The 27,980-nt window shown below is 40.4% G+C and overlaps 1 protein-coding gene across 3 annotated transcripts in view; it reads left to right on the forward strand.

Moving 5' to 3' along the window:
- Positions 1-27,980, forward strand: part of ABCA13 (ATP binding cassette subfamily A member 13) — a 770,386-nt gene that overhangs the window by 486,900 nt on the left and 255,506 nt on the right. For all 3 annotated transcript variants that reach the window (XM_068236514.1, XM_068236515.1, XM_068236516.1), the window contains exons 43-45: positions 8,259-8,342; positions 21,400-21,472; positions 25,266-25,384. In XM_068236514.1, the coding sequence (XP_068092615.1) occupies positions 8,259-8,342; positions 21,400-21,472; positions 25,266-25,384 (276 nt within the window). The remainder of the gene's footprint in view (positions 1-8,258; positions 8,343-21,399; positions 21,473-25,265; positions 25,385-27,980) is intronic.

The following is a 27,980-nucleotide window of genomic DNA, read 5'->3' on the forward strand; positions in this document are numbered from 1 at the left end:
AATATGATCGAACAATTAAGCCGCCAATAAGTATACAAATAGCTTGAATCAAATAACCTAGATCATATTGGGACAGAGTGGGACAACAGGATTGGATGCCTGGTATATAGATCTTGGTGATGTCTGTGTCCTAATCTGTGAGGAGACCTATAGAGGAGCGTTTAAGGAGGTCATAACCACTCACAGAGGGCATTTACAGGCATGACCAATATGATCAGGCAACCAAACCGCCAATGAGCATACAAATGACTTAAGTCTAATAGCCTGGGTCATATTAAGATAGGGTGAGACATCTTAGGGGCACCATTCCTAGATCTAATACGAGACAAGTAAATCTAAAAAGTCCTTGGTAAACCTAGATTGCTCATAAGGGATGATAGGTGCCACAAAAGTAATTTGAATAAAGTTTCTATTCCCTGTATGTATAGGAGCCAACACTTCAATGTCCAAAGACGGGAGCCATATCCGCAAGAAAAAAATTAATCAAGCCTTCATGGAACTGCAACAGAAAGCAACCTATATCATTCCAGCCAAAGTAATTTTGGGTAATCAGCCATAGGTCCGCATAGTGTCCTGGTTGCTTACTCCATGCAGACAAACATTGTTATAGCGTAGAGATGCATCGCTCCTTCTTATGAAACGAAGTACACACATCCATATTTGCAGTGTTGCACAGTGACCAATGTTCAAAGTCTGGTATAATGATATAGATATGAAAATATATTGCCATTCACATATTGGGAAGCATCCATTAAGGCTACGCCGTAGCAATAACCTCGCAAGCAGTCTTATTGCTCTGAAAAACACCAAGCAACCCAGTGTATCCAGCACATAGGCTGATTGCATATACAATGTATTTTAGCCTCTGGATCACATGTTGTTCCTGAAAGAAATGGAACTTTTATCCGTGTGCCGCAAAGCAAAGTAACTGGTGACCCCGCTGAGCCCAACTAGTTGTTAGATCTCCATATAATTGGGACAACTTAGTGGTGGGTATCACAGTAGTCAACTGAAGCCAGGCCTCTGCGTGCTGCGTTGCTGTATAAGGTAGTTTTGAGCATGATGCAATACACTGGCACTTATCTTTAGCTGGTATCCGGGCTTGGTGTAGTGGTACGGATTCCCGCAGTCAAGCGGTTAGGAGCAGTTAGTAGCCGCTGGTAGCGGATAAGCTGGCGGACTCTTACAGGCTGGCTCATAGGAAGATGGCGGCGGCTCCCGTCAAGTACATGGCGGCATCCCATACAGAAAGAAGAGGCGTAGCATGACGTCTACGCGTTTCGCCCCGCCCACCGGAGCTTCATCAGGACGTGCTACGTCATCACGTTAGCCATCCTTCTCCCCCAGTATTTATACACGGCAGGCCACCATAATTGAGGGGCTTTGAATACTCCATCTAGTGGAGGAGAGACATATTTTTTGGCGAACGTCATTTGGGGACATCTTGTGGTTAAAACAGACACTGCAGCATGATTATCCTAGCAAAGTATACATAAGGGATATTTATAAATTAAACCCACTATAGTTGAATGTATAATCTACTTCAAAAATACCTTCAAGTTCATATCCACATTCAGACCATGAGGAGTCAGTGTTTTTAATTGATATATCCAGAAACTTTCCTTTTTAATTAATTGGGCTCTCATATTACAAAATCTAATTCCTGGATCTAATCGATATATAGCCTTAAATTTTAAACCTGCTGGGTCTGAGTACCTGCATATGACACACACTAGATTCTAAAACTTCTAACTTTATTCAAGCCAAATCTTATAACACCTGCTTGGCAAATTGTTTACACATGTAACAAGACAGAAGGAGGCACATCACTGGGTTAAACATACATTTGATTTATCTCATGTGCAGCACACTACATGTTACAGGACAAGCCCTTCATCAGATTTGTAACCCACTTCCCAAAACCCAGTAGATATGACCTGACAAGGAGGAAGTCCAGGTTAACCCCACTTTTCTCCAAGTGGAGTAACAATTAACTAAAATAATTTTGAACATAAAACAAAAACATTACTTTTTTTTGTCAACAATTCCCACACAGGGCACTTCATATTGGGCCCAATCCAATTCACTTTTTTGCCCGTTTTCTCTTAGGAGTAGAGATGTCCCGAACAGAGAATAGTTCACTGCGAACATAAGATGTCCGCAGTCCACATTTAAAGTGTATTTTTAAATGTAAAAACAATTCAAAAAGACCTTATAGTTTCTGAGATAATCAATTTTAAAGTTCTCCTTCTGAATGTGGGAAAATGTTTAACCGCTGCCAATTTTAGCGGTTAATAGTAAAGCCCCCTTATGTGCTAGAAACACCAACTTTGCGGGATATGTGGAGGAGGACAGTGGGTACATGAGGAAAAAACTTTTGAAAAAGGCCTTATAGTTTTTGAGAAAATCGATTTTAAAATTCTCGTGCAGAGTGTGGGAAATGTTTTCCTGGCCACTGATTTTAGCGGTTAATAGCACACTCTTGTACCCACTACCCTCCACCACATACCCTGAAAATTTGGTGTTTCTAGCATGTAAGGGGGATTTGCTGTTAGCCACTAAAGTCGGCGTCCATTCGCCTGCCATTTAAAGTGTACCAGAGATGAAGCAATCTGTTATAATTAATACTATGCACAAGTAGGGACATGAGAACAGACTGTCTGATCTGCACTGTGTGCTTGTAATCCTCCCTGTAAAAGCCACAGACAGAGCTCTCAGTCGTGTGCTTGGCTTGGAAACTCTATAACTGTAAGAGCAGTCTGCTCAAGCCCACACCCCTCTCTGCCTGTGTTCGCCCTATCTGTGCACAGAACAGCATCACAGAGAGCAGTGCCTGTAATGGGAGAAGCAGCTGAGGTAACATAGGTTTATTTATCTACCCAGAAAATTAGTGTCTGGGCTGGAGTTACTCACTTATCTCTCCCGATCTGAGCCAGGAACATACAGGGACAATTACCCTTCCTCTGAAACAAAAGGCAATCGCGGCTGCTGCAGTATTAGCTGCATTTTACGTATCTGTGTACAATTATCATTATTCAAGTATTTGCATTCCACGGAGGGACACTGCTCTATGGGCAAAGGTGATTACATTTACAGCTTCATACCAAAGCACAATAATGATGATAACTGTACACAGAACAAATGCAGCAGCCTTGCTTATCTTTTGTTTCACAGAAATAAGTAAAAGCTGTGCTTGTGTGAATATGTCTGCAGGTTTGATTCCAACTACGCCCCTGCATACATTATTGATGAAGAACTGTACAGACAGTGAATAGATGATTGACACTGACCAGGGAGCTTAAGGGAATGACGACGGCCATATTGGATTTTAGACACAATATAAAAATGAAAAAAAAAGAATGAAATGAGCATGGGAGAGCAGCAAAATTACAGTAATAGCCTGTATTTGGCATACACTTTTAGGGGGTATGTTTATTTTAAAGGTACATGTTCATCTCAGATCTCCATTAAAGGAATACTATCAATACCCAAGGGTTCTAAAATGACAATGTACAAATAATGTCTAAGTAGCTGTGTAAACATTTTCCTACTTTTCATGTTAAATGTCAGAGGCAAAAGCTGTATTTAGGGTAGGATTTAGCTATATTGGGACAAATCAATTGCAGAAGGGGTGTCTGCTTCAATGCACAGCCAGAGTTGCATATCAGACTACAGAAAGCAAATCTCAAACATATCAAACTCTGAAAGCAAAAACAGTATGAAAAGCTGTGACAATTAGTTACATTTCCTCTGCTCTCGTCAGACACTTCAGTCAGAAACACAGGACACAGAAGCTGTAGCTGTTGGGAGCTTTCTCTCTGTCACACACACAGTTACACATAGAGTTAACTGATCAAGTGTGAGGGGAATTTCCCCTCTCCTCATGGCTCAGTCTGCTGTCAGTTTTGGCGCCAGTAAAGTTTGAAAGTATTTTGATAACAGTAAACAAAGAAGTTGCTACTAAAATGTATACACCAGTACTTAGCAGCACTTCCCAAACAATTCCTGTGTCAATTGAAATAAATATGTGAATCGATAGTATTCCTTTAAAGGGACACTGTAGGGGGGTCAGGTGAAAATGAGTTAAAGTTACCCGGGACTTCTAATGGTCCCCCACAGACATCCTGTGCCCGCGCAGCCTCTCACCGATGCTCCGGCCCCGCCTCCGGTTCACTTCGGGAATTTCAGACTTTAAAGTCTGAAAACCACTGCGCCTGCGTTGCCGTGTCCTCGCTTCCCCTGATGTCACCAGGAGCGCACGGCGCAGGCACAGCCCATACTGGGCATCGGTGAGTGGCTGCGCGGGCACAGGATGTCTGTGGGGGACCATTAGAAGCCCCGAGTAACTTCAACTCATTTTCCCCCGACCCCCCTATAGTATCCCTTTAAGTCTATGGAGCAAGCTGCAAATAGCCGGTTCGTGAACATTTGAGGAAATTCATGTTTGCTATTCACGAACTGAAAATGTAATGTTCGCTACATATCTACTTAGAAGATCATTTTTATCTTCTGTTTGAAATAACTTTTCAGCGCTATGCAATTAAAAAAGTACAAAAAAAAAAAGCTAAAAGTACTTTCTTGCTACAGTAGTGGCTTAGAAGGCATTTTATAGATAACTAGCAGACCCAAGCCTGTTTAAAAACAGGCTCTAGGGTCTGTTTCTCGTCACCACCAGCCGTATGTTACTGCGTGTGCAACTGCCGCGCACTTGCGCGCGCGCACCCGCCACATACCCGGCTGCCCGCTCACACACCCGCCCGTCTCCCTGGCCCCGTCCTCCTGTCTCAGTGAGGCTGGGTCTGTGCTGCGTACATGTGCACTAGCAAAAAGCACAGACCAAGCTACACAGGGACATAGGGGTTTTATTATAGAGGATAACATGTGACATTTCACCAAGGAGAAAAAATATGAGAAACAGTTAAAGGGATCAGGCCCATTGTCTACCCTGGCCTGCAGTAATCCATAATGATGTTCCATTATCTACGTTATACTGTCTATGTTCGTTAGCTTGCAGTGTTGCTTCCTGGTAACAAAGCCCATTCTGAGAAGCATTTTAATTAAAATTTTCATTCACACCCCTTGGTGCCAAAACAATAGTTTCCTGATCCACTTGATCTCCCTTTGCAACCCTTCCTATTGTCTCCTCTGTTCAGCAACCTGACCTGATCCAGCACCATCCAGTGGACCTGAGGTACATGATGACCTGCACTTTTACAATTTTTAGCTACTGGAGTGCCATAGGAATTTAATCCTATTGCATAGTTCCTCATGTTCTGCTTATGCTCCTGAATGCATAATTTCATGCTCCTGAAGGAGGCGAGAATCATCCTGCGGTATAGACCATGTGGGGATTTTTACATGTTCACTAGTGTGAAGATGCAAACATGTGCCTTTTATGATGGCACTGCAGCAATTTCAGGACATACACTTAAAGGTACAGCAAATCTCCAATACCTTAAACTTGGACTTAGTGCCTGTTTCTAAATCCTTTTCGCACTTCCTTCCATTGTCCTCCAGGACGACTTTTCCTCCTGAGATAATTGTCCCCTCCCCAGAATGGAAACACCTGAAAGGTAAATAGAAATGAACAACCCTAAGTATATAAGTATAAGTATATATATATATATTTTTCTAAGTATATAAGCACATTCCTCCTTTCATCCCATAGGTCTTTGATTGTTTCCCCAGGTTGCCCATCAAATCCACTAGTGCAGGAAGTTTATTGTTTTGTGAGAGGCAGGAGCACCTACTAAATTGGATAGAATGCTAATGGTGGTGGGGTCCTGTTTTGTTTAACAGGGTCAGTTGGTGTAGAGTGAAGGTATGTACCTTTAAACCATAATGTTTAGGGGGTCCTGAGAACCACTGCCATTGCCGCCTTTTAGGTGCATATTTCTGCTAAATGCCAGCCTCCTCTCTGGCTGAAGGAAAGGGTGGAGCAGAAGTGCAGTATACGCAGCTCCATATTTCTTTTGGCTGGAGGGGGCAGAGTGGAAGATGCACATGGTTTTCTCCGCCAAGATTGGCATCTGAATGGACAGTAGTGCAGTCATGTGACCCAGGGGTGGTCCTGTGACCTGGGGCTCCAGGACAGCTGATTTAATTCCCTACCCTATTTTTTTAAATTATGAATGTACAGAAAATGATGGTTGGGTTTTCTCTTTTAAGAACTATGGAATGAAGAGAGGTGTGTGCTTATGTATGTAGGGTTTTTTATTCTAATGTATCTTTCAGGGGGGCCCAATCATAATCTCAGGAGGAGGAGCCGTCCTGGAGGACTCGCCTGAATATTGCTACTGGTAAGCAGCTGGGACTTTTTTCAATCATCCTTCCTCTCTTCTATGCGCAAAAACGGGGTATCACTGGAACAAGTGTCCATGATCCCGATCCTCCTGGAGATTTGGCCAATACTTTCTCACTTTCTGTTTGATTCCTTTGGATAACTGTAACACATATAACATATTTTTGGATACATGCCATGCCTTTTTTCCCTCAGAATATATGTAAATTCTTGTTAACTCTAGCTACCTGGTCTTTCAAAGCCAGGAGTCTGGATTGCTCATAGCCCTTCCCCAAGAATTTTAACATCAGCTTATCTGCTGCATCATGATATTTTTTGGCTGTGGATGAAATTGTCCTGACCCTCAGGAACTGGCTCCTTGGATTAGCCAGTTTACAGTTGAGTTTGTGAAATCTGTATGTGTCATATTTAGAATGGGGCTACTGGTGAGCCCATACATACTTGTCCCCTGTGTTTGAATGTAATACTCATCCCAACACCAAAGATAATTACATCTAAGAATGTCCAAACAATCCAATACAAAATACACTGTCTGTGTGTCACAGTTGTCTTTGAAAACCTATTTTCAATGCAACACATTCCCCTCCTCCCCGATAACAAATGAATGTGAAAAGGCTATGGACATTTAAAGTACACGACCACAGGTGATCTAGAACATTCTCATAACTGTTCAGTCTCCTGAGTAGACCATCTGGGTCATCTAGGAATATCCTTAACCAATTTTGGCAAAAGGGGATCCACAAATGTGTCTGGTGCAACCTGGAGGATTCTATAGGCATTTATGCACTTTTGGTAGGAGGTATAACAATGTAATTATTATTATATTATAGGTTGTCAAAATCTTGGCCAAGGACATATTTATTAAACCTCCAACTTTAACATACCCGACAAACGTTTGTTGGATATGTCCTCATGGTTGCATGACCGGTTAAAGGGTATGGTGCAGCATTAGGTTAGGTAGGTACAAAGAGAAAAGTTAATAGACATGTCTTTAATTAGGTTGACCCTTGGACTATTGTAGATAATCTTTTAAAATGCATTTAAGAAAGATCATGTATAAATTTAAGCCCGAGTTGCTGCGTGCTACTACACAGGCACAAGGCAAGCTGTGCAGTGTGACCGCACTCATTCACAGATGGGAGTGAGGTTGCGTAAGGCTCCAAATTTTCCAGAAATTTCACATTATGATTTTACATCATAATTGTGAATTTCAATGCAAAATAATTATTATGCAAAATGTGAGCTAAACACTAGCCCACACCCTTTACTCTCTAAAGCTAAGTACAGACGATTAATTGTACCCCGATCCATCTGGCTGAATCTGCAAGCACTGTCAAAAACTAAGGACCATGTTTACATGATCATGGCAAAAGTCAATGAAGGTCCTAAGAATCCCACATGATTCAAAACAGCATGGGGGTCATTCAAAAAGAAACAATCATTGTGGGTGGTGTGCGTCATGAAACATTTGTTTCATTAAGCAATGTTGCTTGATATCACAAAAACCGTTTCGGTGCAAAAAATCGTTAACATAAATCGTGTCAGGGATATAGGCCTTAAGACCCAGTCATAGGTTGTGTTTGCTATTTGTTGGCCTCCCCGATCAGAAGTCAAGTTTGCCATTTATCAGCCAATTATGTGTCTTTTGCATAAATGGTAGCCAAAGACCAGTGGAGAAAAGTCAAATGATGATGGGAATATAACTTCAATTAGGTGAGTATCTATGATTTCTTAACCATTGGGTTTTGGGTGGTGGCGGGTTCAATGATTCTTCCACTAAGTTATAAAATTGCTTAAAGTATTTCCAGGTTTATTATTTGATTTATGAGTTAGTCAAATCAGGAAGTCAGGCAAATGACAATCTGCAATTGATTTGTTGTTGACTGCTTATTACTTATTGCTACCATTACATTTTGGTGTATCTTGTTTTAATTTAGTATTTTGGTATGCTTAACAGCACAGACTTTGGTGATTCAAGTAATTTCACTGATGTAATAGTAAAGCATTTTGGCAGCAAGAACAATTCCTGCATTTATTCAAGGTAGGTAACTGTCCTCCAAATGAAATGTAGTTTATAGTGTGTGTATGCATGCAAACCTCAGTAAACAGTAACAGTGCTGGAAACCTGATTTTCTAATCTACAAAAAGATCTTTAACTTTTCTTTGCCAGGTAATCACAGCTACTAGGCCAGGTCAAGGAGATGCAAATAATTCTTTGTTGATCCAACTGTACAAAGCTTGAAAATGATGGTGCATTTTATTGCTGCTTGCAAATTTGCATCAGCACTAGGGATGCTTGTTCAGATTTAGCGGAAATGCAATTTCTGCATTTCCAATCGGAAATTGCATTTCCACATCAAAATTCGGAAATCGGTAATGCAAGTGCGGTAGGTGGATTTTCGTGGAAATATTTGCGTAAATCGTGGAAAATTTTCGCCAACTTTAACATTAATTTTCTCAAAAACTACAAGATCTTTTTGAAAGATTTTTTCCTACTTTTCTGCTTAACATTCCCTTAAAATTTGGTGTTTCTAGCACCTATGGGGGCTTTGCTATTAACCTCTAAAGTAGGCATCATACCGCATAACGGTTCCAATGCGGATTTTCACAGTAATTTCTGGCGATTTTAACGTCAATTTTCTCAAAAATTATAAGGTGTTTCTGAAATATGTTTCCTCTTGTTTTAACTTTTCTGCTTAACATACCCTGAAAAATTGGTGTTTCTAGAACCTATGGGGGCTTTGCTATTAACCTCTAAAGTCAGTGTCATACCGCATAGCGGTTCCAATGCCATGCACTGTTTTGTTTTAGAAATTTATAGCACAAAGCATGAACCCAGTAAAGACTGGTTCTCATGTATAAACTTTTTTATTTTCATGTATGAACTGAATCATGTATACACTTTTTTTTGTCACAAGTCATTTGGTATGAAAGTAAAAAAGATTAATATGGACATGTGTGCACATGCTTGTCATCATATGCAACACAGTAGATCATGTTCCCTGCCAAATTTAAAGGATACCACAACTGAAATGTGACATAATGAGATAGACATGTGTATGTACAGTGCCTAGCACACAAATAACTATGCTGTGTTCCTTTTTTTTCTTTCTCTCTCTGAAAGAGTTAAATATCAGGTATGTAAGTGGCTGACTCAGTCCTGACTCAGACAGGAAGTGACTACAGTGTGACCCTCACTGATAAGAAATTGCTCTTTTTATCTCTTTCCTGCTCTCAGAAGCCATTTTCTGCTAGGAAAGTATTTTATAGGTGGAATTTCTTATCAGGGAGGGTCACACTGTAGTCACTTCCTGTCTGAGTCAGCCACTTACATACCTGATATTTAACTCTTTCAGGCACAGAAAGAAAAAAAGGAACACAGCATAGCCATTTGTGTGCTAGGCACTGTACATACACATGTCTATCTCAACATGTCACATGTCAGTTGTGGTATCCTTTAAGGAAAAAAATGTTCTTTGATCCCATTATTATCCTTGGACCATAATTTTAAGTTGATACAATTTGTATGTTAATTGTATACACATGTGTGCAGCCTGGACCTGGAGCAGTCAAAATAATCAAATAAACAGCTAGTGCATTTGAAGGGTCCAGATTAAAGCTGCATCTAGTTGTATAACATTAACATTGAATGTGCACAATCTTGACATTTTGAGCATCTCATTGACCAAATCTAATGGTCATATTTGATTTTCTGCACACACATATGTCCACATACTTATGCTCAGTGGATATATACTTAAAAGAATATTTCTTTTCCCGAATCTATAATCTTTGAGAACATTCATGCAAGCAGAGCTATGCTAAATCATAACAGTCTGCTCTATTTATTCTGTTCACCAACTTCACTGAAAATAATACATTCTCAGTGGAATAAATAATATGTCATTTTTCAGTAATTTCTTCATTTTAAAACATCAGAAATATAAAGTATTTCACAAATAGTCTTTGAAAAATGTACTGCAAAATACAATTTTGAAAAGAAGCATGTAGCAGCCTTCTGCACGTACTTATAACTTGTAATGGAAGTGATGCCAAGAGAAGGCAATAAGGATGATAAGGACAAACAGACTAAGGATGATAATGACATACAGACTAAAGTGCCACTCTGGATAACTACTACCAACCCTGCAGCAGTACCTGTGCTTCAAAACAATTGCCTACTTGGTACGAAGCATTATAACACATTTCACAATGCCTGTGTGTGAACACCCAAAGCTCTGTTCATTCATTTTTTGAAGCTATGTGTGAAGAGACACTAATCCTTATTAAAAAAGTAGGTATTAATTACAGTACACATTATATATTATGGGTGTATCATCACACCTCCAGTAGTTCACCAGTGGCCAACTCTTTTGTCCCAAAACAGGGCTTGTACTGCACAAGAGAAACAAAGCAGATGACTTTTCAGGAGACTGCCTTTCATTACTAAAGCTTCTAGCCCTGCCATTATGGCCCATACTCACGAGGGACTTTTGTCACCTCAACACGCGGCGCGCGCGTGTTGGGCGACAGGTCGCCCGTGAGTATGGGCCGTCGCACGCGCGCGCACCCCGAACTGTCGCCCGTCGCTCATGTCGCCATGCGATTGAAAGTTTCAATCGCATGGCGACAGTCGCCGCCGCACCTCCCCCGCAACTGTCGCTAGTCCGCGTAAGTACGCGGACTAGCGACAGCAACCTCCATTGTGGTATATGGAGCTTCCGGCGGGGGGAGGAGGAACGTCGGCGACAGCTTCCATCTCGCCGCTGGTCCCTCTTCCGCTCACGTGTGCTGGCGACAGGCCACTTCTGCAGCCCGTGAGTACGGGCCATAACACCCATCTTCAGAATACACACAAAGAAATAAATGACAGACATGCTTTAAAATCACACATTCACCTTGTGGAAAAAATTGTATATAATTTTCAAGCAACTTCTTTATTTTAAAATTACTTTCATATTTTATATACATGAAATAAAAAATGTACTGTTAAAGGGACTCCGAGCAGTGCAGAAACTATGGAAAGATGCATTTTGAAGCTCTCTTTCTCCTCTTTCCAACGATATATAAACTGCCGCCCTACACCTTTTACTTTTTGCAATTTTTGCGATCAAAATAGCGGCCACTGGTGTGGTTGGAAAGAGGCGAAAAAGAGCTTCAAAATGGTATGCATCTTTCCATAGTTTCTGCACTGCTCGGAGTCCCTTTAAGTACAATTTCACTATTTCAAAACAGAAAACATCTGTTAGCTTCATTCTCTACTTAAGAGGTAAGAAACACCCTGAATGTATCACTTGAAGACCATGGATAAAAATATGCCCTTATAAGATAGGAGTCCATCAATGGTCATTAGCTTCCTCACAAATATAGCTTATTTATGCAGAATGATTGTTTAATGTAAAATTAATCTTTCCAGACACTTTTATGAACTACCGCTGTGAAAAAGGTTGCAGAGAGTGACAGATAACACTTTAATCAGAATAGAACAGCTTAATTGCAGCTTGAATATTTAGATATTATTATTAAAATTATTAGAACATGATATGTTTAAAGAAAGACTCTTTAAACAACATAAATATAACCACATCACCTTTTCACTTCTGTTAGTACTTGCATATTTCACATGGGTCACTCCATGGCTGTCATATGCTTAATTAAATTACTATTTGTGATACCACTATGTATGAATGGGTACAGGGCTCTCACTGGAGATCTGCTTTAATAAATGCATGACAACCACTTTTGTGGGATCCTTAGATATGATATTTTCCCAATATCTGTTGTATTTTATCTATTTATGCATTGCCTGGGCACTTAATGACACCATAGCTAGAAATTCAAACACATAATTAAAGAATATTTATGTTGCTCATAGTTCACTGTTTAAATGTCATCATTAATGGTGTAGTAAAGGCACATAGGACCTTATTTTTACTGAAATTAAGTGTTGTTGTTTACAAATAATCTTTTACGGACATACTTACCCTTGCACATAACCATACTCAAATTCTAATAAACTAAAATGTACATCATTACTAACACAGCAAACAGTTTTGTGTATGCATAGTAGGAGAGCAGATGGAGCCCATATGTGCAATCTTACTTAAAGAGACACTTAAGCCAGAAAAAAAAGAGTTTTACTCACCCGGGGCTTCTACCAGCCCCCTGCAGCAGTCCTGTGCCCTCGCGGCCACTCACTAATCCTCTGGTCCCCCGCTGCCATCTAGTTTCGTTTTTGCCGACAGGTCCGTCAGGACTGGCCACGCGTAGCTTTTTCCACTTTCCCGACTGTAATTAGCGCAATTGCGGACCGCAACGCGTACAAAAATACGCGTTTCCGCATTACGCACGCATAGATATGCGGCAACGCGTATTTTTGTACGCGTTGCGGCCCGCAATAGTGCTAATTACAGTCGGGAATGTGGAAAAAGCTACGCATGGCCAGTCCTGACGGGCCTGTCGGCAAAAACGAAACTAGCTGGCAGCGGGGGACCAGAGTATTAGTGAGTGACTGCGAGGGCACAGGACTGCTGCAGGGAGCTGGTAGAAGCCCCAGGTGAGTAAAACTCATTTTTTTTTCTGGCTTAAAGAGACTCCGTAACAAAAATTGCATCCTGTTTTTTATCATCCTACAAGTTCAAAAAGCTATTCTAATGTGTTCTGGCTTACTGCAGCACTTTATACTATCACTGTCTCTGTAATAAATCAATGTATCTTTCCCCTGTCAGACTTGTTGGCCTGTGTCTGGAAGGCTGCCAAGTTCTTCAGTGTTGTGGTTCTGCTATGAACTCCCCCTTCCAGGCCCCTCTATGCACACTGCCTGTGTATTATTTAGGATTAGGGCAGCTTCTCTCTTCTCTCTTATCTTTTACAAGCTGGATAAATTGTCCTCTGAGCTGGCTGGGCTTTCACATACTGAGGAATTACAGACAAGGGCAAAGCTGTTTGCAGGAAGAAACAATTAGCCTGTCACTCTTCAGTGGATGAGAGCTGCAGGGGGAAAGAAACACACAAATGATCTCTTGAGATTCAAAAGGAAGGCTGTATACAGCCTGCTTGTGTATGGATGTATTTTCTATGTGTGGACATACTGTACATCAACCTACTTCCTGTTTTGGTGGCCATTTTGTTTGTTTATAAACAAACTTTTTAAAACTGTTTTTAACCACTTTTAATGCGGCGAGGAGCAGCAAAATTGTGTCAGAGGGTAATAGGAGATGTCCCCTAACGCACTGGTATGTTTACTTTTGTGCGATTTTAACAATACAGATTCTCTTTAAGGTTCACTTTAAGATCCTTAAAAGACCTCTGTTGCAAAAATCTTAAAATTTAAAATACATGTAAACAAATACAAATAACAAGTATGTTTCTTCCAGAGTAAAATGAGCCATACATTACTTTTTTCCTATGTTGCTGTCACTTACAGTAAGTAGTAGAAATCTGACATTACCAACAGATTTTGGACCAGCCCATCTTCTCATGGGGGATTCTCAGGGTTTTCTTAATTTTTAAAAGCACTTAGTGAATGGCAGTTGCTTCGTCCAACTGCCAAAGAAGTTTACGGTGAGCAGGGAGGCTGGCCAGCATCATTGTATACATCTTTTTCAGGAAGTGTCTTTATAAAGAATAAAGGCCATGCTGACAATCCCTCATAAAGAGATGGACTAGCCCAAAACCTGTTGGTAATGTCAGATTTCTACTACTTACTGTAAATGACAGCAACATAGGAGAAAAGTAATGTATGGCTCATTTTACTCTGGAAGAAATGTACTTCTTATTTGTATGTGTTTTAAGTTTTAAGATTTTCTCGACAGTTCCTCTTTAGGGATTAAAGCTCACAGAAAATGTTAACCAAATCAAAGCAATCAAGTTATTTGCAAAATATGGAATTCAAACAGTTGCAAAAGGTAATGCCCAACAAGATATATATTCACTCTGTAGCATAAATTAAAATTGCTTGAGAACTTTGGTCTTATTATTCTAATGTATGTTTTCTGCATTATTTTTAAATGTATACCTTCTTTGAACAAATTTTGCTGGCGTATAATTTCTGTAGTGCTGAGTTTAAAAGAGAAATTGTATAGTTTTTACACATGCACATATTTTAGACAATTAAAGCTTTCCACAGGAAGAGAAACTACTGTCGGCTCAACAAAATCGTTGCACAGGGTAATCCTATCTGGAAACAGTTATTATTATTGTTATTTAATTTAGTTTTAATCTATGTAGTGCTGAAATCTTCCCAGGGAACATTGTTGTCTAACTATCTCCCAGAGGAACTCTCAAACTAATACATGTCATACGCTAGTGGCCGTAAGGCTAAGGCAAATTTTGGAGAGAAGCCAATTAACTTACTGATATGTTTTTGGGATGTGGGAGGAAACCACAGTTCCCAGAAGAAATCCAAATAAGCAGGGAAATATCATTTACATTCCATGCAGATAGTGTCCAAGCCCAGATTTGAACCATGAACTCTAGCACTGCCAGGCAAGAGCGATATCCGCTATGACACCCAAACCAATTATTAATTACCTGACAGGTACCGGTAAATCATTAATCAAGCTGACAAATATCTGTCATTAGCTTTTGTACAAAGATTGCGAATTTGCCACCAAGAGATTGTATTATATTTGACCAATCTGAGCAAGATCGCAGTGAAACAGAAAAGCTGCAAAATAACATCACCATACTGCACTGCTGTATTATATGAAATTGGCAATTTAGCTGCCACACAAGCAAAGCTAGTTAAAAATTATTCATGGAAACAATGTTTTTCTCAAGCATTAATAAAACCATTTAAATTACATGAATCACTAATGCTGAGTAAATCAATCAATTCAACACCAATCTTGGTGACTTAAAGAGAACCTGTACTGAGTAAAATATTTAAAATAAACACATGAGGTAACTTCAAATGAACATTGCATAGTTACCTTGCCATCAGTTCCTCTCAGAAGCTCACCATTTTCTTCTGACAATAATCCCTTCCAGTTCTGACAATATTTTGTCAGATCTGAAATATATCAGTTGCTGTCAGTAAAATAGCAGTTGCTGTCAGTTATAGCTGAGAGGAAAACTGATGTACCAGATAATGTCCATGTTTGCCTATGGCTCAAGTGGGCGATGTTACAGTTTAACTGTGTGCTGACCAGAAAGCTGTTATGGGTAATGGCCATTTTCAAAATGGAGGATGGAAAATTCCCTTGATCACAGTGAACAAATAGGACGCAGGACAGGAGAAAGACACTGAGGAGTAAACTACATGGAAGGCAAGTATGATTGTATATGCTTATTTTCACTTTTAATTTTCAGTACAGGTTTTCTTTAACTTACAACATATGAGGCAGATTAGATTGTGCAAAGAATGTTATTGATTTTCCTGGTATATTATTTTTTTTAATTAAACTATTTTTAAGGTGTTAGGGTTTCTTGTTTTTCATAGATATTTTTCTACTTGTGGGAAAGGGTAAGGTACTTTAAAGTGTAACTGTCGGGCATAAAATCAAAAATCAATTCTTTATTTTTATCTGGTAAATAAGTAATAAGGATGCTAACCAGGCAATTTAAAAGTTAAATTCTCTATTACTTTTCTTGATGAATGATCCTTCCCCAGTTTACCTGACTCTTATTTGGTACACACAAAATTTGGTACACAAAAAGGAAGTTGCAGGGCATGCTGGGTTGTCATCTTTTGCTTCTCTACTTCTACTTCTCTACTATATAAGCAAAAAAGGACAACTTAGCATGCCCTGCAACTTCCTTTTTGTGTACCAAATTTTGTGTGTACCAAATAAGAGTCAGGTAAACTGGGAAATGATTATTCATCAACAAGAAAAGTAATAGTGATTTTAACTTTTGGATTGCCTGGTTAGCATCCGTATTACTTGTTTTTCCAGATAAAAATAAAGAATTGATTTTTGATTTTATGCCCAACAGTTTTACTTTAATGTTTACCTATTATTCATTCCACTGGAAGAGGGCAAATCTGAGGGCCAACTTATTGCCAGATTCTATGATAAGTCACTACATACTATCACCTCCTGTAGGGTACCAGAGGTAGGAATGAGCACTTTGTCTTTGACTTTGTTTGGACAATGGTAATTTGTAAAGCTAGTCTCACAGAGGTCAGTTCCTAAACAGGTGTTTATAATGAGTGAAAACTGCAATGCAGACCTGACATAGACTTTAATACAAAGCCTGCAAGAGTTAGAATAACACGATAAGTTACAACTCAGTACTATGAACAGGCCCATAGAATTGCATGGGTAGCGAGCTGACATGCAAAATTATTCAGCAACACAACTGACCACTGTCAAGTGTCAACTAGCCCTCAGGGTGAGTGCAGGATTTCTGTTGCCTGTCAAGAACTACAGGTATATGGGCTAGCATTGTTCAGATTGTGGAGCCTAAAGGCTCGTACACACGTTGGATTTTGGCAAACAACTCGTTGTTTGGACGTTTTAAGGTCCGGTCGTTTGGACATCAAAAAGGGGGCGTGTGTACGAACCGTCGTTCAGCTGATAAGACTGGATTTGAACGATCCGCCAAGCAGATCGCTCAAGTCCAGTCTTATCAGCTGAACGATGGACTGTACACACGGCCGATTTGACGTCCAAACGACTGGACGTTCAAAGGTCCAAACGACGGGTTGTTTGCGAAACTCCGACGTGTGTATGTACCTTAAAGCTAGGTTCACAGTGCTCAGTTGCATTGCAGAAAAAATCTGCTTGTCAACTTACTGCCCATACTATTCTATGGACTTGTTCACAATAATTGATCGCGTTATTCTAACTCGCTGATTGCAGGCTTTGCACTAAAGTCTATGTCCAGTCTCCATTTCAGTTCACACTCATTTTAACTTGTGCGTTATGCAACTGACCACTGTGAATCCAACCTAAAGCTCATGACGAGCTCAGAATTCCAGCATAATACCAGCCTTTATGGATAAGAGGATTAAAAGAGTTTGAGCCTACACTTGCTCAAATGTTATAAAAATTAAAACCAAGAAAATTAAGGATAACTACAATAACTATATTAGAGTTAGTGAAGCAGTGAATGTAAAGTGTCTGGGTATTTCTAGAAGACTGAAGTATCTCAACCACCACTGATTTCTCAGTTGCAAATGACAGTGTTCTGACATTTTAAGACCAATTTCAACAAAACAATAAGGCATTTTCACAGTGCGATGTCAAAGTCGCACGTTAGAACATTTTATAACGCAGACTAACGCACAGCTATACAAAGTCTGTGCGACATTCACAGTGCACATGCTGCACTGTGTGTAACATGTAGCAATATTTAGAAAGTGCTGCATGCTGTGCGTTTAGCAATACGTTTGCTGCGTTATGTGTGTTGCACATACTCAGTAAGGTTTTTTTTCTCTAAAAGTGTAACGCATGCGCCGTTTTCGTTCCATCACTGTGCGACGAAAACGGCGCACCAAATGCAGAGCTAAAGAATGTATAACGTCCAAGTTATAGTCTTTCAATGCATTAGGGGCACATTATGCGACCTTAATGTTGCATCAAACGCAACGTCCCACTGTGAAAGAGCACAATATAATGCTCAATATACTGGGGAACAAATCAAACACTGCCCAAGAAAATATGCATTGCAATATAGCTGACTACAAAAGGGCAGACACAAAAATAAATTTCAAATCTAAAGTGTTACAAGTTTCCTCCCAAATATAGATCACTATCAAGGCACCTGCACAAGATGGTCTTTAGTGATTATTTTGGCTAAATATAATCCAGCCTGTGTTCCTAGCTTTACTATCTTATCTTTTTTTTTTTTTTTTGGGGGGGGGGGGGGATTCTTCTTTCTTTTTTTACTGTTCTACATCAATGTTTATTAACATTCAAAATATACAAATTAACAGCTGAAGGACACTTGTTAGAGCTCATTCACTAAGGGCTGGTTCAGACGGACGTTTGTGCAGCGTTTACTGCCAGCGTTCGGGGCTTGGCGTTAAACGCTCCCATTCAAGTGAATGGGAGCGTTTGTACCAAGCTTTCACGCGCGTTTACACGAATGCGGCGTTCGGGTCCTGATTTTTAATGGCGTTCAAGGAGCCCCTGGAAGCTACATGTTGCTTTCAGGGGCGGTTAACCGCGACGGGTAATGTTCCCCTAGGGGAAGAAAAAACGCGACCGCATCCGAACGCAATGCGAACGCTGCTGAAAGCCCGAACGCATTGCCGCCGCGACGCCAACGAACACGACGCCTCCAAACGTCCGTCTGAACCAGCCCTTAGTGAGTTGAAATGCATGAAAAGGCGTAATAAAAGAAAAAAAAAGTATAAATGGGTTTGTGAGTTGCTATGCATCTCCATGCATTTCCACGCATTTGCACACATTTCCATGAGTTTTAACTCCCAAAGAGTTGAAATGCACTGCACAGCAACTCACTGTTGTAGTGTGAATGATAAAAAGAAAGTCTATGGACTTTCATGTTCCAAGGAAAAATTCACACTATGGCCCATATGCAATTAAATTTTTCTCCTGAGTTTTCTCCTAGAAGATTATTTTCACATTCTCTTTAAAATAACCTTTCAGCAATTTACAAATGAAAAAAATACCCAAAAGTTGGCAAAATTACTAGCAAAATTAGTTGAAGTATTTTCTTTTTTCCTAGTGGTTTAAAAGGCATTCTATAACAAGGTGTGGGGGAATCACCTAGGCAGTGGCGTAGCTATGAGCCCCGGTGCAAGGTTTATGTTGGGCCCCCTCCTAAGTGCTCTATACACAACAATTGATACTGCACACCAAAACCTGCCAAGGACAACCACAGTGTCAGAAGTGCAAGGAGAGGTTTGGGAACATTTTGATAAAGATTTCTACTAATAAAAGCATCTATAGAAGTGATTATTACCAGTATAGAACCAATAGAAAGCTAATACTGTTCTTGAGTTGGGCCCCTCTGGCCCAGGAGCCCCGATGCAGTTGCTACCTCTGCACCCCCTATTGCTACGCCACTGCGCCTAGGAGAAAACTCAGGAAACAATGGAAAAAAGAGTGAGAGAGAGCACTGAAAATGTATCAATTTGGCCAGCCGGCTGAGGACAGATCTCACCTTTGGGATGTGCTGGTAATACCCTTATGAATGTTCCACCTGGAGTTCTTTTTTCCCTTTGAGCCAGGGACCAGGCTTGTTGGTTGTTGTCCTTCCTGTGATAGAATCCATCTGCTCCTGCTACTCCTCCGCTCACACCTGCCTCTATCAGTCACAAACTGGCCACACTCAGTGGGCACATGTTTGCTGACTACAGTGATGCCGGGAGGAAAGAACGGCTAGCAGTAGTGTGGGACACAGAGTCCGTGCATGTAAGTTAAAGGGAACCTTAACTGAACGGGGGGTAAAGAGTTTTACTTACCTGGGGCTATTACCAGCCCCCTGCAGCAGTCCTGCGCCCTCGGCGCCGCTCTGGAATCCTCTGGTCCCCCGCTGTCACTTAGTTTCGTTTTTGACGACTCACCAGTCGCCGGCCGCCATGCGTATTATTGGACGCATTCACCAATGCAATTAGTGCTATTGCGGACCACAACGCGTACAAAAATACGCGTTGTCACATATCTACGCGTGCGGAATGCGGCAACGCGTATTTTTGTACGTGTTGCGGTCCGCAATAGCGCTAATTGCATTGGTGAATGCGTCCAATAATACGCATGGCGGCCGGCGACTGGTGAGTGGTCAAAAACGAAACTAAGTGACAGCGGGGGACCAGAGGATTCCAGAGCGGCGCCGAGGGCGCAGGACTGCTGCAGGGGGCTGGTAATAGCCCCAGGTAAGTAAAACTCTTTACCCCTCGTTCAGTTAAGGTTCGTTTTTTGTAGCTATCGCTAAAACAGCCCCCTTTCTTTCTTTCTTTACAATGGTAAAGCTTAAATACATGTATTAATTAATTAAAAACATAAAACACTTGATGGTCAGGTGGGGATTAAAGGTCACATGGTGGCCGATTCGCCAATAGGATGCTAAAAGTCGCATAGTGGCTGGTCAGCCAATAGTCCATCAGAAGCAAAGCTATATGTACAAAGAAGTGATGATATGAATCACTTGTAAAAAAGATTGTTTAGGGTGCCGAGTAGAGTCAGTAACACCCACACCAGGGGAACCGAGGTGGAAATAGCTACACCCCACCCCAGTTATATTGACCACGCTGAAATGTCTCGGGTGGCAGACTAATGCCCGATGATGTGACTAGCATCTCCTAGGACTTGATTGGCTGTCCCACGATTCATGTAGACACACCTGCTGGCTAATACTAGCATGTGTGGACGCTCTGGGGAGATTATTTAAATGCTTTCAGGGCGTCCTCTCATACCTACCAGCACAGGTCCTTCTGACAAAGTGGTTTATAGGGGAGACTACACCAGCACAGCCCTGGCCTCCTTCACAGAGCAACAACAGAGTGTGGTCGGCTGGTGACTGATAGAGGCAGGGGTGAATGGAGGAGCAGCGGGAGTAGACGGATTCCACTACAGGAAGGACACTATTGACAAGCCTGTTCCCTGGCTCAAAGGGACAAAAGCCCTCCAGCTGGAATATCCTTAAGGGTATTACCAGCACATCCTAAAGGTGAGATCTGTCCTCCGCCTGCTGGCCAAATTGATATACACACATTTTGAGTGTGCTCTCTTTCTCTTTTCCATTGTCTACCTCAGTTTAGAAATTAAATACTTTAAATCACGGGGAACTGTTTAGAATGATATTTTAAGTACCTCAGATGAGGTACTTACATTTTAATGTTGGGGGTTTAAGCTCACTTATAGTATTGGTGGAATGGAGCTGGGAGATGTTGCATAGTCTGCTTAGTTGTACTGCACTTTAATGTTATATACAGCATGAATGAAGTGTATATGCCTGTTGCTGCATCAGCACAATGTAAATAACACAAATTATGCATGCACAATGAAGAAAAGCATAAAGAAAAGACTGCTGAAATGATAAATGAACTGGCATTTCTTTATTAATTTATCAAAGTTTTCTGCTTGCCATTACTGTAATCTGATTTATTGATTTGTTTAGGGATGAATGTCATCTATAGCTGCTTACTTTGAATTATTTCTTAATTTTAAATGAATCCTCAATTTCAGCATGAATCTATCATGTATTCACAATGCAAACACGAATAAGAACACAGGGGGATGCAGATACAGAAGTAATCAGGTATTTTCCTCCATTCCTTTCTTCTTTTTATACAGTTTTTAGCTTGATTTTGCACCCATTTTCTGTTTTTACTCCTTTATCTTACTATCAGGTTTTTGTCTTTACAGGATTATGTACAGTTCATCATCAGTTGGTTAAATGTCATAATAATGGTTTAATTTTCTCTAATGGATCCAGGGTAATGTTCCTTTAGGTTATGACTTTTATTAGCATTCAGATAACCTCATGAATAAAGTGCTGGTTTTATAATTGATTGCAGACATAATTAATCCTGGTGAATTTAATCTTTCTTTGAGTTTCTTCCTTTCATGGTGCTTTAATTTTGATCAAAAGTGAACATCTTATTTCCCACTTCTTAGCCATAAGGTCACTGCTTTCAGTTTAATCTGACAAAACTATCCAGCATATTCAGAAAGACTTTTATTAAGTCTAGTTAATGCAGTACATGTTTTTCATTTTTGTTGTACTTTGTAAGTGCTAAAAGCCACAGTTTGCATATAAATATGGAGGATCAATAACAAATTAGAAACAAATTATTTCTTAAATTTCCATCTATAAAAATGTAACAAATGTAATCCATGAAAACCAAAAATCTTGTGTCATGGTCAGCATTTTTTCATTCTTTTATTATTTGTAATTATTATTTTATGGATGTTATTATTATTGAGTTCACAATTTAGCTTAAAGAAGGTACAGCAAGTTGTACAAATTTATAAATTAGACTTATGATACTCAGACTTGGCAGTGTACATATTTAAAAAAAAATATTATAAAAATATATAGCTTTAAAACTCTCACCGTAGTTTCAGTGTGTGTGTGTGTGTGTGTGTGTGTGTGTGTGTGTGTGTGTGTGTGTGTGTGTGTGTGTGTGTGTGTGTGTGTGTGTGTGTGTGTGTGTGTGTGTGTGTGTGTTTTAATATACACACAATGATTATAAAACATCTGTTTAAAACAGACGCTGATAAAAAATGTGGAATGAACCATCTCGTGTACAGGTGAAGTTTACTACCTTACCTATAAAGCTAATAGTATATCCCTTCAGTCAATCCCCCCCAACTGTCAAAAATCTCCAGTGTTGTGCCACATGTCATAACAGCTGCTTTTTTGCTGCCAGCCCACGCTACACCTTCAAAGATCCCTGCCTTTTTTCCCCTCTGCAGGCAATAGTGCACATTATGGGCAAGTTGGTGAGCAGTGAGTAGGCTTCCGCTAAATGGATTGCGTGCCTTACTACGCATGCTTACTGCGCACTGTGCATACCCTACATAGGATGCTGCCTCAGCAATTCCCTGCAGAGAGAGAAAAAGCTGGCACAATTTGAAAATGTAGCTTTGGTCCGGTGGTGGAGAAGCAACAGTTACGTTGTGTAGCACTGCACTTGAGGTATTTGTCAGTTGGAGTATGGGAGTAATAAAAAAAGCTGAAAGACTATACCATTAGCTGTACAGGTTATTACCTACAAGGTAATTATTAATACAAAGCATTACATTACAATATACAATAATAATACAGCACCTAACAATACAAGACAACAGTGGATTGCAGCTGATGCAGTGATCAAATCAACCACAGATCTTTACACAGAGGAGGAAAATAAATATAAAATTATTTCAACAACAGAAGAACGTGTGCATCAAGCACCAAGTGAAACCTGATTTATCTGGCTTTGAAAACTTGGCCTAATTGGCTTAATCAAGAGGCATTGTTCATGCAAATCTGCATTTGCTTTCACTTGCCAATAGGCACCCCTACCTATTTGGGGGCATAGGGAGTCTACCCGTGGCGACCTGTTAAAGTGCTAAATGCTGCACAGACCCACAGGGCAAAATTTTGTGGTGTAATTAGTTGTAAGACCCTGCATATTCTGGCAATGCCTCTTGATTAAGCCAATTAGGCCAAATTTGCAAAGCCAGATATATAAGGTTTCACTTGGTGTTTGATGCACACATTCCTCTGTTGTTTGATAAGTATGAAAATACCACAACATTAGGAGACACAAGGGAAAAAGCTAACCCACATACATGGCTTTTAACATTGGGATGCATTGCAGAGGAGGCAGGACAAAATATTAACATTTTTTAATGAACCATTGTCATTGGCATACTAATAGTATCAGGTGCTTATGTTGCTTTCTACTTCATAAGGAATTGATCAAATACCACCCCTCTAAAAAAACAACAACACTGAGATAAAAAATATTTAAGAGAAAAAAAATATGCTTTAAGAATACATTTTATTTGAGTCCCCTGACGTAAATCCACTATCAATTACATTGAATGTGGCGAGTCTACAGTTTTCTATTATATGGTTAATGAGTGGAGCTAAGTATTAATCTTATATTATTAATAATATGAATCCTCCATAACTTATCAGCAAGCACCCACACCCTCCACAAAAGACAGTTCCATGCTTGCCAGGTTCAGTATTGACCCAATTAATCTGTCATCTAATGTATGGTATCTCCAATGGAACCCGGATGATTAATTTAAATCCTTCAATTCAGATTTTTTTTTGTTTTTATTTACAAGAGGAGTGCCAAGTGCCAACTATAAAGTTAAAAAGTAAAATGTTACTTTTTACAGTAATAGGCTAGTCATCTGGGGAGATGTTTACTTCCAATACTAGACATGTTGTAGTGTTTCACACAAAATAAACATATCAATCGATAGCTTGTAAAGAAGTGCTCTACCTCATAATTTCACCGCTCTGGTGTGCCATTTTGAGTGTTTTTTATCCATGATTGCGCCAGGAAAAATCCAATATGGCCGTCGGCTCATACCAGTTCTGCTTCTGGGTTATGAGATGTTCTGAATGTGCTGTCTAGGCTCTATGAAACTATAGACAAGCAGGGCTTCTGCTGCAGCCTTTTATCTGTGTGCATTCAACCTTATTATTCTGGTATGCTGTCTGTGTGGCTGCCTGTAGGAAGTGTCTCTCGTAGGAATGAAACTGCACAGAAAATGATGATGGCTGCATAGATAATGATGTTGACTGCACACAGATCACAGATGAAATACTACAGCAGCCACACTTGTCTATTGTTTCAGAGCTTCTTTTTCGGCAGGAGCAGCTCCTCACATGTCATCAGAGCTCTCTGTGATGCTGTGAGTATGCAAAGCAGGAATGCTGAGCCAGGAGGGGGCAGGCTTGGGTTTGTAAAGACTTCACAGAAGACTGACTCAGCTATAATGATTCCGGGTTAAACCTAGACTGAATGCTCAGTCTGGGATTCTTATCAGAGCTGATAACAGGCAGACTGAGCAGAGAAAGATGAAACAGGGAGCAGGGTAGGTGTTTTCTCTAATGTTCCCACTGATAAATTAGTAAATTACATGAGGGTGCTTCATCTCTGTTTCACTTTAAAGGGCTCATTAAAAAATGTTACTTATAGTAGCATTTAAGTAAATATTCTCCTAAAGTGAACAAAAAAGCTAAGTGCAGCATTGAGCTGAACCCCAAAAGTAACTGCTCATCAGGTGAAAAGCATAGTTATTTTTTCGGGTTTTTTTCCTGCTGCATTATGATTAATGTATTGAGGTCCTTCTGCCCATCTAATTTAATAACTATACCCATCATTATTAATTTCAGTTCATAAGCTATACATTTAGACCATGTTTCACATTATCGTCTCATCTAGTGCTTAGACTCCTACTGTTAGTATCAAAGTCCATCAGTTGTGACAGATTCTGTGCTTAGTCTTACACTAAAAAAAAAATAAAATTAAGATTATAGCTTTGTAAGTTTAACCTCATGATAATCAATAATTAACAATATTATACATTTTATTTTACAGAGTTGTCCACCATCTGATACTGGATTGCCATCTTTAAACCACAGAAAAACTTGCACTCTGTACAACTTGTCTGGTTTCAGTGTAAAAGAACTTCTAACTGCTTTGGTAATTAAAGACAGGTAATTTTAAACCACTCATAACAACTATTATACATACATAAAGTTCTAATGAAGTTACCATCAATGTGAAAAGATACTTTTCTGTCTATTTAAGTCCATTATAGCTTGTTATACAATAAAGTAAAATAAGAAAAAAAACAAAACAAAAAAAATTAAGTGTGATCATTGACATTTGAGATGAGTTAAAAGACCATTATCACCAAATGTATTAAAAAAAAAAAAAAAAAAAAAAAAATCTGATACTAAAGTAAAAGAAAGTATTAGCAAGAGTACAGGGTTAATAGTTAAAAAGTAAATCACTGCGGTTAGTTGTTTGTATTAACATGACAGTCAGCCTTTGGATGCTCTTACCTACAGCTTTTGGAAGTATGTAATTGGGAAAGTCTAATGATGTAACAGCTCAAGAGAGGGGAATCTCCTCTTGCATCAAAGGAATGATTTATTGCTTCCCCATGGCCCACAATAAAGCATTCCAAAAGCCATTGGTAAGAGCATCTGACTGCCATGTTAATATTAACAACTGCAGTGATTTCATTTTTAACTAACTATTAAACCTGCACTCGTTCTACTACTTGCATTCACTTCAGTATAAGTATTTGTTTTTTTTTTATTTGTTGTACATGTCCTGATAGTCAGGCTCTTGTGGGAAACAAAAAAGGCACAGGGAGACCGGGAGCCCGATCTGGTGTATTATCGACGAGGCACCAGGATATGTATATAATAGAGAGAAATATACTCACAAAGTTAGGTTGCTATCCATAAGCAACCACTTTACTCGAATGTGTACTTATTGGACACAGGCAGCAGTATGGAGGTGTGTAGGATGGTTGACCATCGTTTCACCCAGTGGGCTTTCTAAAAGCCAATGCACCAACCCCAGCTACCTGTCCACTTTTATACCTGACTGGGGACACTCCCATCCAGTCACCACCCTCCAATCAATTAGCAACAGGAACAAGTTCCAAATATATAAACTTTCCACCTTAACCACACATAACTCACCTAGTAGAATATAAGGGGAAGTCCCCCTATTGTCGGGGGACAATATGGGGACTTGCAATATTATACTAAGCTTATTTTCTCATCTGGAAGTGGCACCTTCAGATGTTCAAACCATGTTGTGGTATAGCAAGCAATCATAGGTGTGCATTAAGCTTTTTGTTTACTTATGATATCGATAGTTGAGTAACAAGTCGGGGATCAACACAGGTATCAATTGGATCAGTGGGCCAAAACACAAGGCTATAGGCTAACCTAGCTGCAGCGAACTGAAAGCTGCCTGAAAGACACTGACTTTTATACTGTTGATTAGCAACTGGAACCAATTTTTGTAAGTTGCACATTTGCAGACATGGACTTCTGCAAATTAATGATCTTCCATCTAGCGTGAACGACCGCTGCAAACATCCATTGCTGAAGTCCGCACTAGAGATGGCCTGAACGGTTGGCTGGTGAACGGTTCCCGGCGAAGTTCCGTGGTTCGCGATCGTGACGACCGGGAACTTTTCCGGAAGTTCGGTTTGTCCCCATAGTGCACCATTAGGGTCAACTTTGACCCTCTACATCACAGTCAGCAGGCACATTGTAGCCAATCAGACTACACTCCCTCCTGGAGCCACTCCCCCCCTTATAAAAGGCAGCCCCGACGGCCATTATACTCACTCGTGTGCCTGCAGTAAATAGAGAAGGGACAGCTGCTGCAGTGCAGACTCTCTCATAGGGAAACATTAGTTAGGCTCTTGTAGGTAGAGTTGGGCCGAACGGTTCGCCGGCGAACGTGGTTCGCGCGAACTTAGGTGGTTCGCGTGCGGGTGTCGCACGCGAACGTTTTGCGGCAAAAGTTCGCATAAAATCGGTTCGCCCCATAATGCACCTGAGGGTCAACTTTGACCCTCTACATCACAGTCAGCAGGCCCAGTGTAGCCAATTAGGCTACACTAGCCCCTGGAGCCCCACCCCCCCTTATATAAGGCAGGCAGCGGCGGCCGTTATGGCCACTCGTGTGCCTGCATTAGTGAGAGTAGGGCGAGCTGCTGCAGTCTCTCATAGGGAAAGATTAGTTAGGCTTAACTTCTTCCTGGCTGCATACCTGTTCTGTTCAGTGAGCCCTCAGCCCACTGCATACCTGTTCAGTGATCCTGCCACTGCATACCTGTTCAGTGATCCTGCCACTGCATACCTGTTCAGTGATCCTGCCACTGCATACCTGTTCAGTGATCCTGCCACTGCATACCTGTTCATTGATCCTGCCACTGCATACCTGTTCATTGATCCTGCCACTGCATACCTGTTCAGTGATCCTGCCACTGCATACCTGTTCATTGATCCTGCCACTGCATACCTGTTCATTGATCCTGCCACTGCATACCTGTTCAGTGATCCTGCCACTGCATACCTGTTCATTGATCCTGCCACTGCATACCTGTTCAGTGATCCTGCCACTGCATACCTGTTCAGTGATCCTGCCACTGCGTACCTGTTCAGTGATCCTGCCACTGCATACCTGTTCATTGATCCTGCCACTGCATACCTGTTCAGTGAACCCGCCACTGCATACCTGTTCTGTTCAGTGAACAGTTTGGTGTGTCAGTGTGAA

This window comes from Hyperolius riggenbachi, chromosome 5 (assembly GCF_040937935.1).
Source record: "Hyperolius riggenbachi isolate aHypRig1 chromosome 5, aHypRig1.pri, whole genome shotgun sequence".
Taxonomy (NCBI): Eukaryota; Metazoa; Chordata; class Amphibia; order Anura; family Hyperoliidae; genus Hyperolius; species Hyperolius riggenbachi.